General features: G+C 34.5%; 1 protein-coding gene across 4 annotated transcripts; it reads right to left on the bottom strand.

Moving 5' to 3' along the window:
* Positions 1-233: 233 nt before the first annotated feature.
* On the bottom strand, positions 234-11508 carry LOC101501985 (uncharacterized). Of its 4 annotated transcripts, none has more exons than XM_012713766.2 (18): positions 11261-11508; positions 11024-11155; positions 10535-10672; positions 10347-10397; positions 9604-9693; positions 9366-9512; positions 8882-8995; positions 8640-8714; positions 6580-6651; positions 5343-6011; positions 4673-4843; positions 3730-3892; positions 2938-3083; positions 2241-2525; positions 2024-2158; positions 1768-1949; positions 1559-1646; positions 234-588 (listed from the first exon to the last, which is right to left on the bottom strand). In XM_012713766.2, exons 1-17 carry the CDS (start codon positions 11351-11353, stop codon positions 1580-1582), a joined length of 2730 nt encoding a protein of 909 aa, XP_012569220.1. In that variant the 5' UTR covers positions 11354-11508; the 3' UTR covers positions 234-588; positions 1559-1579. The 4 variants fall into 4 exon arrangements, with proteins under 4 accessions (XP_012569220.1, XP_012569221.1, XP_004493142.1 ...); XM_012713767.2 differs by having other exon boundaries at positions 1567-1646; XM_004493085.3 differs by having other exon boundaries at positions 2241-2519; positions 11261-11507.
* Between the last annotated feature and the right edge of the window lie 203 nt (positions 11509-11711).

The raw sequence follows: 11711 nt of genomic DNA, 5'->3' as shown, positions 1-11711 counted from the left end.
CATTGCATATGCCTCTCATTTCAACTCAAACTGCTCAATCGAGAACCAGTCGCAAAGTTTTGGTGGCACAGGATCTTCTGTTCCTAGAATTAAACCTCCAAAGGAACTAAAAAAGCACATACATGGCAACATTGATTACTAGAAATTGATATATACTACTCAACTGATCCACCAGGAATTAAGGTTCTATTAAAACTTAGGTGTGTGAATTGTTAGAACCGGAATAAACTGAGTAAAGAAAAGCCTACGGCGAGAAAAGCCTTTGATATCAAAGAAGATGAAAAGTTTAATCTTACTCAAACAGATATAACAAATTCTTGTTACATACTATACAAATACACTTTGCAATCTTATTTTGTTTCCTCTCATCGTTCCGAAACAAGCTCATCGGTGCAATATGTGCTCAAACATGAACAGGTTAAATGGAAATTCAGCCAGTTTAAATCCTATGAAATAGAAATTACCAACCTAGGACAATTAGCAGCAAAAGCTCAAATAGTACCCGGCAAAGAATGGGAGCCTAGTAACACCTGCTTGTAAGTTGTCACAGTGAGCATTGTCATTAATTCCAAACAAATTTCACAAGACCTGCAAGGACATGACATGGGTTGGCTATGATTAAAAACCACCTAAGTGTTTGTCAAACACAGTACCATTGCTTGTGAGGAGAATAAAACTTATATTGATTAAAATGAAAACTAGTATGACATTCGCTAACAATGTAGCTTGGAAGTCAAATAATATGAGCTATCAGACCCAGAAGATCGTTTGCGACTTATCTCGTAGAAGAATCAATTTATTCACCTCAGTTTTTGAAAAGTATTATCTAGACTGTAGCAAATGCCAGCCAAATGGGAAATCAGTCACACACTTTTTGCCTTTTCTGAATGATCGTAGACTTCAGATTAACTTTTTTTATGAAAGATTTCATATTAAATTAGAAAACACCAAATGAAAAAATATGCTTCAACTCCACAAATTACGCTGAACATCCAAGCCTCCAATTACAATAAGCAGCATCACATTCAGCAACCACAACCTTTGACTGCTAAGTGGAATCGGATAAATGGATCAAACAGCACTATAAAAATGCCTTACCATGAGTCATCTCAAATTAGTGATACCTAACTGATCCATATATAAATAAGGCATAATATGTCCTCAACATCCTAAGAAAGTGGCAAAAACATTGTGTAACAGTGTCCTTGTGTCTAACAACATCAACAGTAGATTTTTTTTCCATTCTTTTACTGAATTATACAAGTTACTACCCAATTTTAAATTGAACCGAAGGGCCAAGGTCAATAAAACGACAAATATTAACTACATAAAATCATCTGAATTTAAGAAACAGTTGGTGCTATTAAACTTTCAAAATTTGTTTTAATTAGTATTTGCAAAATTATTAAATATATAAATTTTATTTAATTAAATGACATTTTTCTCCTTTGCATTTCATCTGATTTGACAAGACTTGGAAGATAATGCTAAGTTACCAATCTAGTATGAAAATATTCATTAAAATTTGCACAGAAATTTATAAGAACCAAGAATACACCTTGTTACCAGATTGGGTCTTCTATACAAGAAGCTCATCTTCAAGATAATTATACTCAAACGTGAATTCAGTCTTGATTCTTTGACACCTGAATCATCACACAAAATTACAGAAAAGTTAGGGGTGGAAAGAGTAAAATCAACAATGTACAGTATTACACACCAAAATTATGCTGAAAATGAAAAGAATTAAATGTTTACTTAACATACCATCCATGTTGCAGGTCATCATTTGCAATATGAAAATCAAAGTACACATACGTTCCCTGCTCATAATCATCGGTAGCAACTTTGGGTTCTTCATGCCGCTGAAACCAGGTATTATACTTTCGGTGGTATCTCCAAGACTGCTTCTTTAGTTCCTTTGCAGCTAAATATTGTTGGTACGTGTTCTACATAAAAAATGGATATAAGCAGACACTACTGAACAGCACAATAATACTAATCATGTAGAAAGTTCAGGTACCTGTTGATAATAAAAGGCAAAGAACAGGGTGTCAGTGCCAAATGGTTCAAGACCTAATCTCTCCCAAAAGGCAGGATTGTTGACTATAGGCGCCTGTACTTGAGGATAGCTAGGAGGTGTTACTGTGGGGTGCCTCTGCATAACCACAAGGGAAATGAAAATCAATTGCATGAAAGACATTATAACAGATTTTAAATTAATAACTGCAAATGCATACAGGAGTATAAGTTCTAGGACGTTCTGAGTCTTTAGGTAGTGGAATTTTGAAGTGTGCTGCCTCAAGCATTTGTAAGTTAAATAGTTGATCACGCACTCCACCAGAACTAACACTAGATGCACTAAAGTTATCACCAATGGCTCCAAGGTCAACACCATTTCTTCTTCCAATGACACCAAGGTTGCCAGTAGTTTGACTGGATTGTAAGGGTTGGCCAGGAGACAGATCAATTTCTCTGGAAGCTTGAGAAGCTTCTGGATGAGAGGCAGATACTCCTGTCTGCAGCTTAAAAAAAAAATAATCAACCAATATCATCATTAAAAATGTTACACACACAAACAGACACGTGCACCCATGCCCACATAAATATATGCCACAGAAAGTCCAAGTCATTTAAATATGCCACAGTCCCATGCCTCTCATCAGCTTAAAACATGCGCTAATATTAGTTGGTCATCTGGTTTTCAAATCATATGCTATCTATTAATAAATTTGTTCACCTCTGACACCAAAACATCAGGGAAAGAATATAAATTTTCGAAATATGCTTATGCTCTATGTTACCTTCAAACATATTGACAGATTTTATAATATAGACCTTAGAAATGACATTAATATATGTTTCTGCAGGTTATAAAGGGAGTAAGAATTAAGATAGATCTTAAAATAAAAAGAGGTCACAAGTTAGTCAACATACAGCTGAATCTACTACATATGCTGATTTCAAATCATCTTCAACTATGAGATTCTTGCCAATCTCTGTGCTACCAGTAGCTTCAGTTGTTGACTCATCAGGAAAACTCTGATGTTGCTGCTGTTCCTCAATTTTATAATTGCTCAAATCTGCATAGAACAAAAATTGAAATATGACTCATCTCTCAAAACAATATCAATTTTGGTATATTTTTATATCATAAACAATTGCTGTATTCTCGTAAGTGTCACTATGTTGAGCTTGATATTGACTCAATCATCATTACAGTAATTTATAAATTTGATTAACACCAACTACATAAAAATCTAATTTCTCATCGACTTACTAGATCTCAACAACTACATAGAAAACTAGAAGTTCATAACATGATATTGACATTTCAGTTATTGATTAATTCATTCAGTGGAAAGCTAATAAATTAGAGACACATTACACAATGAGTACCAAACTACTAATAAGGAACAAAAAGCCATCCTTGCTATAAAAACGATACTTGTTTTCCTGCATGGTAAATATTATTGTATTCGTATTCATGATATTTCATTTTTGGAAAACAGGAAATACAGAAAGAAAGAAAAACAAATTTATTTTGTGCTGCTTGCAAATCAGCAACAGCTGAATAATGCAGGTGTGGAAAACATGGAGCTGCCTAGAAAAACCATACTACTAACACTCCCTTTTTTACATGAGAAAAGAAAGGAAGAAAGTAGTCCCAAGAGAAAAAGTTATACAGCAAAACATGATCCAGTATAAATAGATTAACGCAAAAGATACCTGCATCTTTAGAAACACCTGAAACAATTGGCTGTTGACTAGACGGGGGATGAACAGAATTGGGCTGCTGCAGCGAGACAGAAGAAATGCCACTGAGACTAGAGGATTGGACTCCAAGTCCCAAACCAGATTGTGAAGAAACAGATGAGGCTTGAGAGTTGAACTGCGCATTTCGTAACATGTCATACAAAATATTGAAATAATTTACAGTGGAAAAAATTTGGGAGGTGAAAAACTAGAATTCTGTATTGTGTTGTCTTTGTTACTGATACACTGCACATTGCTTTAACATAAATAACAAACAGCTTATTACAACCAAGTCAGCAGAGTATTCTAGAACGTGTATGCTTTATGATATAAATATACTTTCTGATGTCAAAAAGTCTTAGGTCATAGATTGATCTGTATTTCTTTTATAATGAGATGAAGATGTATTTCATCATTTTAAAGAAAAAAAATTATTAATTAGAAAGAAGTTAATTTATACCTTTAGAGTATATGGAAGGAAAATTAGAAAGGGTACTGAAAAGTAAAAAACTTCAAGAAGTATTAGAATGTGTGGATTGTGTAATGCTATACATACTGATAATTATACTCTACTGAACCATCCTCAAAGACATGCAGAAAATGATACAAGTTTGCCAAACCAATGACACATCACCATGATGAGTTTAAACTGTACTTGAAACTACAGGATGAAATGTGACAAATTCTAATCTGATGATATCCACAAATTAAAATTCTAATTCAATTATCTAAATGTAAAAAATTCTTAATTAATGCTAAAGCAATCACAAAAGGTTTTGTCTTTTCCCTTTCCATAAATATGTTCATAAATAAGAAAGCAGAGATGCTTTTTGGTAATGAATTTTCAAATGTTCAAATAGAAGTAAAAGAACAAGCAAGCAAAGTGAATCCAAATTTGATACACAAGCAAGAGCACCTGCTGCAAAAGTTGACTTTGTTGTTGGGAAGAAAACTGCTTGTGGTTTCCTCCAACAAGGGAAGGCATATTGAGAAGGGTACTAGGCCCTTGCTGTTGCACTTGCTGAAACTTCTGCAAAAACTTTTCCCTTTGATCAGGAGCTATTTCAGTTCTTCCACGAGGCTGCCCCTGAATTTCAAAATGAACAAGTCCAATAAATATATATATATATATATAGCAGAGACATTAATATCAGTGAAAGGTCATCAAAGCTATTAAATCAAGCATAAGACATTTTAATCCATACTAGGATGAAATAGACGAGTGGACACCAATTTCTTTCATGATAAATCAATTAATCAACCACTGGATTTATAAACCTTTTGGTAGATTGCATAACTATAGCCATCAATCGCATTGACTAATTAAACAACCAATAGTATAAGACAACCTAATTGCAAGAAATTCTATTCAAAAACATAAATGAAAATACTTCCTATGTGCACAAACAACTAGAAAGTAGAAACTAATATAGATGTCCTTGAACCAAATCAAAATTAATTAAAACAATAGATATTAAAAAATTTCTAGGTATCAAACTGAAAGTATACATTTCTAGTTTAACAAATCGCCAAATTGAACACAGTGGACAACTAAATAGCAAACAAAAATTAAAGACAATGTTTACTGCATCATTCTGATTCTGAAAGGGACTTCCAGGTCTCCATTGCATGCCAGGAACCACAGAAGGGGAGAAAACTCTCCCAGATACAGCTGCAGTTTCATTAACAGTGCTAGAGTCAACAGAGGCAGATCCGTCATTAGCCTTCCCAACCTGGGGCAAGATCAATCTATTACTTAGCGGGGATACAAGAGGCTGCACCATCCCACTACTTCCAAGTCTATCATCAGCTCCCAATATGTTCCGCTTAGTTATTTCTGATGCTGAAGGAACGGAGCCAAGGGTCACATTACTAGAAACCATGTTTCCAGAACCAAGAGGGATGCTGGCCGTTGCTTGATTTGACAGGCTGTTTCTGCTCCTCGCAAGTGCTGCATCAGAAAGCGACGGAGATGGTCTACGGCTAGGGAAGCTGTTAATATCTTCTTCCTTTGTAGAGGCAGATTGATTTACATTAGTATTCTCCAAGACATTTCGAACAGAAGTTGAAGCAGGTAGGACAGCAGCAGCTGGTGCACTGGGCAAGTTATGACCTAAAACATTCACAGATGCAGGAGTAGTATGGCTGCCAGTAGGTGTTGAAGTAGAAGAGCTAATTCCACCACTTTTAGGAGGTGGAGTTTTTGCCACAATATCAGAATTGTTCTCCTGAGATGCTGTCTCTTCAGCTTGCTCCTGGACAGAAGCAGTCCAATTATTATAAAAAAAAATTGTTTTCTAGAAAGGAAAAGAACAATAATGCCCATCTATTTAAATGACAACTAATGAAAATGCAGCTTTTCTTCTCTTTGACTGATAGTCTGGTAAATGGTAATTCAACCAAGTGCACTTGGTGAGACTGCAGTCATGATTCCATTATTTATATTATTAATCTCCAAGCATACTATTTATTGTTATCATAAATTGCTAACATTTGGTAATCAAGTGTTGTCTCTAAGATTCATATTGTATTGGATTAAAATAACTATTTATGTTTTCTTCACATCATATGTATATTAACCTTTTGTGTTATGCTCTTTAAGTTATTTACTACTTAATTCTAGAATATTATGATATGATACCACTCATGATAAGCTTCACAGTTTCACAACCATAATTCTAATTCACTAATATTTGAACCACAGTAGATTAACTACATAAAAGCAAGAATCCCAAAGAAAAATTCTGAAACATCTTTACTTTCAAATTTCCATAATAGAACTCTAAGAAATATTTTCAGGTCACAAAAACAAGAAATACATACAGATGTTTGTGATGACACTGACTGCGGTGCCGATGCTGTCAAAGCATTCTTCAAGCTAAGAGCAGGTGCCGCCTGAAAAAATACATAATGAATTACAAGCTCCACAAAGAATGATTCTAAACATTCTAATATGTTAGCATAACAAAAGTTAGTCTAAATAATGTACTTCAAAGAAAAGGCCTAGAATTGAAAAATCAAACATACAACAACAATTACACTAATCACCGAAGTCTTTTCTCACTAGGAGGGATTAACTAGATGGATCAACCAACGCTACAATGTCTTGTCATGAATCATCGTCTGTATAATAACAAGCCATTGAACTCCAAATACTTCATAATGGTACGGCCAATCGGTTTCCTAAATATCTCCCGATCTCTAATTATTGAACTACCCCTCATCTGGTGTACCCTCCTTAATGCTTATACATGTTTTCTCCAATATGCCCACCTCACCTAAGGCAAGATCTAATTATCTTGTCTAGAATAGGTGCTACCTTTAACTTTCTCTCCAATGCATTCTTATTTTATCCAATGTGGTCCCACAAAGGTAGGTGAGGGACGCCTCCAACTTATGAATACTTTTTCAAGCCATTTCACATCCAATGCAGGATTTTCAACACACCTTGAATTCAAAAGTGTGACCAGAGTGGCCTGATAAGAGGGGGGCGCCCTAACAAATCTTGGATGGGCTCCAATGTCATTATAGAATATGGGTCAAGCCTAACCCAACCCCACAAAATCGAGTTACAAAATGAGAGATGTGTTCCACTTGTAAACACACTGCATTCCATGACACATCCAATGTATGACTCTCAAGAGCATAATTCTCGTTTTTTGCAACATTGAGCTTACTTCTTGTTGCCCCTCACCCGCAATTCAATCCTATATAACAATGTGAGTTTCATGGTTGTGATGAAATTTTCTTTAGAGCTTGACTGGTATTGTTCTATCACAAATTACACTGAAAACATTCCTCTATTTCATCCACATTATTTGAGTCCTATGGCTGACATCTGAAAACGTATCTTAATAGGACTATACTGAAAACATACCTCTATTTTGAAGCTTGTCGCAATCTATATCTTTCCTCTTATTTCTTCTATCAACTATCTTAATAGGACTATACTATTATTTACAATATGGATGCAATATGAAATTAGCTTGTGTCTATTCATTAAGGCCTCCAGAACCAAGATAAAAACATAGACTCCAAGTTGCATTGTGGTTAAGTAATATAGATATGGAGATATAAGGAATTCTTATGCAACCCCATCTCGTATTCTCACACTAATTGTGGCTGCCTCAGACATTTGATTTCTCAAATAACAACATTTGAAATCCTTTCCTCTCCAAAGCCTTTCACCCTGTGATCTATCATATACCTTTCATAGCAAGTATATTGCTTTCATGGTCAGAGTCCTTTCGAAAAACCAAATTGATTTTTGTGTGTGCGGTTCTATTGTCTTAATCTATGTTCAATTACCATCTCCATAGGCTATGTAATATGGCTCATACTTATTCTCCACATAATTTGAGCAGTTTCGTATGCCTTTCTCTTCTAGCCCCCTTCATACCTCAAAAGGTGTATTATCTGATTCAACTTCTTTTCTAGTATCCACTCTCTTTGATGCTTCTTTTACCCTATGCTCCTAAACTCTTTGGTAAAGAGGGTAATTTTGACAATCCTCTTTAGTTTTAAGCATATCTCAATTTAATGCAAATTCACATAAACACAAGATATAAATTGAATAGCATAAAAGGATGGTTAGAAGTGCATGATGCTCCCACAATCTTGTGGGATTTAGGGAGGGTATGATGCATGCCATGTCATCCCTTTGACTAGAACCCAACACATGCATTACATTAATTCCATATAAACATATAATATATTAGCACAAAAAATTGAAAATGAGATATGAAATTCAAGGGAAAAATTATAATATGTCAAAATTAACTGATATATGCCAAACCAATAACACAAATCTACATCAGATTGGAGTGTATTTGTGTGCAAGCTGTGTGTGTTTGCAACCAATAAAATAATGAATAAACAAATACCTTTGCAAGACCAGTGGGAATTGTAACAAGATCTTCTAGAGTCTTCCCCTCGTCTAAAGGTAATGAACTGATTGTCTAGAAAAATAGACAACCCAATACCGAAAATTCAAGGGAAAAAAATGATAACATGCAAAAATTAACTGATATATGCCAAACAAATAACACAAATCTACATATGATTGATACGTATGTGTGTGCAAGTTATGCATGTTTGCAGCAAACAGCAATGAATAAACAAATACCTTAGCAACTGCAAGACTAGTAGGAATTGTAACAAGATCTTCAAGAGTTTCAACCTTGTCTAAAGGTAACGAACTGTATAATTCATCAACATCATCGAACTCGTCAAAATCTTCCTGTAAAAGAAAAAAATTAGTTAGAAAAAAATAGAAGACAGAATTATGGATAGCGCAAATTGGAGAGAACGGTGGGGGTATTGTTTCATTTCAAAATTTTGAAAACTATAAAATTTATAAAAATGAATAAGGAAATATTGGAAAAGCTTACATGATATTCTCTCATTTCATATTTTTGTTTCTATTATTTAGAAATATTTTCATGTAAGTGGCAATTTTGCTTCACATAAAAAATTACTCATCCTCTATCTTCCCTCTAAATACACCTTTAAGGTCTCCCATGAATACTATATATACAGTGGTCGTACAGATACATCAACATTGCTTAGTTTCCAAATTTTCAAATCATAATGATTTCTAACAGACAAACCTGATTACGCTCTACATAGTCGTCCAAGAAATCTTTGACATCATTAACCTGCTCTGGACTCAACTCGTCATTATCTAGAAGCCTCAAAACTAATTCACATTTCTTTATATGAGCCTTGTGTCGAGTAATGGATGTCTCTAGATGTGTCTACAGAACAAATGAAACGTGTCATTTCCATGAGATTATTGAGATAGGCAAAAATTATCATTCCTGCAAATATATGTTCGTTGCTCCATACCAATCTAGGAGGCCTGTTCTTGCCTTTCTTGACGGTGAGGCCTTCAAGCTCAGCTTCAAAGCTATCAATTTGAGATTCTAACTCTCCAACCTACTCCAATATTCAAAAGACAATAAGAGAAACACAATGCAAATAATAAGCAAGATATAAGTACATGAGTCAAATTAATATGATCTCACTTAAAAGTTATATGATCAAAGAGACAGGATAACAAGAATAGCTGTAAAAGAAGACACTAACTAGTACAAAAAGTACGTAAGAGAAGCATATCTTAAGAACCGCAATAACTTATACATTATGGAAAGGTCTCAAAAAGCACTAAAACTTTTATCATGCTGCAATGAAAATTAATTACAATGTAAACAAGGCCAACTATTTTCCTACACAAGCACTATGCATGTAAGCATACAGCTTGCTTAACATGTACTTGATGTATAGGATTTCTCCTTAGTCTGTTTCAGTTTTGGTTAGCCAGATACTGCAGTGACAGCCGTCACTTGCTGACTGTAAAGTTAGTTGTCAGCGTGTTAGCTTTGGCCCTGTCTATAAATACAGAGCTGAGGCTCATGACTTGTAACACACTTGATTCATTTTCATCAGAACAATTAAATGAGATTTCAGATTCTATCTAAATGAAACACTGCACACAAAGGCATATGCACATAAGCTACAAATCCAAATACTAGCTATAATTGACAATACAAAGCAAAACTGGAAGCTATTCAAAGGAATTGATTTCATACCACATTGTTTAACCAATCCCTCGTCTCTGACTTAGCCTTCTCTCTCGGATCCTATCAGAAAACATTGAGATAACACATTCCTCAGTCCAGAACTGACGTAAACATAACAATATAACACCAAGAAAAAACCCATAATGACAGAAAAACAAAATCGAAACAAGATAACATTCCCCTGTTCAAAGACTCACAGTCTTAGGCTGTTGACCCAAGCCTTCTTTGGAGAACGCTTTGGTCTTTGTTTCCTTTTCACATATCTTAAATCTTTCCATTTCTCGTTCAATTAGCTTCCGCGCATCCACCAGAGCCTGCTCATACGAGGCACTAACCTATATCCAGGAGACAAAGCATTGTCAAACTCAAAACCAAACATTTAAATTCCAAGATTTATCATTCAAACCATCACACAAAACAAATCAAGTCAAGCATCACTGCCATCAAATCAGACAAAACAATACTTAGCTAGCATCACTTAAAGAAAAAAAGTTAACAAAATCCACTCACTTCACATTCATACTAAAAGATTAATCACTTAATATGCCCAATACATATCCATCTATAATTCCAAAGTGTGTCTGTTTCAATTAACGTATATTAAGTTCAAAACAGCTTAGACCAAAAAAAATCAAACCATAATTTCATAATTTTGATTCCGTTATTCAACAATCTTGAGGAAATACCTTCTTATCTTTTATCTCACTGGATTGAATCCAAGTCTTGATTTGATCTCTATACCTCTGGAGCTTCTTAATCTCCTTCTTGAGGTCTGCCTCGAATTTCTCCTTCTGGTTTGCATTGTCCGTATCGTAAACCTAACACATCGAAGAAGAATAACCGATTGTAGCGTCAAATTGTTCAGAATCAATGGAAATCGGAGTGATGAAAAAAGAAATGAGTGAAGGAGGAAAAAGAAGAACCTTGTTCCAGATACTATCGAAGACTTCAACGCCTTCTTGAACCTTCTTGAGAACGCGATCTATCTCTCCTTGAAGCTTTCTACTCGCACCCATTTTTGATTATCATTCAATTCTTGAAGTGTTGATTATTATCGATTATGAATGTTCAGTTAGTTTTATTGTTTTCCTTCGATTCTGGTTTTAGGGTTTGTTTATGCTCTCACACTCGTTTGCTAGAAGACGCGGAGATTCTACCCCGATGATTTCGTTCGTCTTTTCATTTTGTATTTTCAATTTTTTTTATTTTTTATTTTTGTTAATTATCTAATTTATTTTAGGCCTTTATTTTATGTTTTTTTTCTTTTGTTGACAAATTTGTATGTTTATCTTTACTGGATTAAATTATTTTTTTCAAAGACTACTTGTATAACTAGCATAGATAATGACGTCAAAAATAGTATTGATAATATTC

Source organism: Cicer arietinum, chromosome 3 (genome assembly GCF_000331145.2).
Source record: "Cicer arietinum cultivar CDC Frontier isolate Library 1 chromosome 3, Cicar.CDCFrontier_v2.0, whole genome shotgun sequence".
Lineage (NCBI taxonomy): Eukaryota > Viridiplantae > Streptophyta > Magnoliopsida > Fabales > Fabaceae > Cicer > Cicer arietinum.
The sequence above is the reverse complement of the archived record's forward strand: the minus strand, read 5'-3'. Positions and strand labels throughout refer to the sequence as shown.

Bases quoted from the DNA above. Each gene is read 5' to 3' on its own strand.
- LOC101501985 (XM_012713766.2), bottom strand. From the start codon at position 11,353: ATGGGTGCGAGTAGAAAGCTTCAAGGAGAGATAGATCGCGTTCTCAAG. The intron at 9,513-9,603 runs GTATGGAGCAAC...TTTGTTCTGTAG, and splicing joins AGAACAGGCCTCCTAGATTG to ACACATCTAGAGACATCCAT. The intron at 6,012-6,579 runs GTATGTATTTCT...GCTTCTGTCCAG, and splicing joins CAGTGTCATCACAAACATCT to GAGCAAGCTGAAGAGACAGC.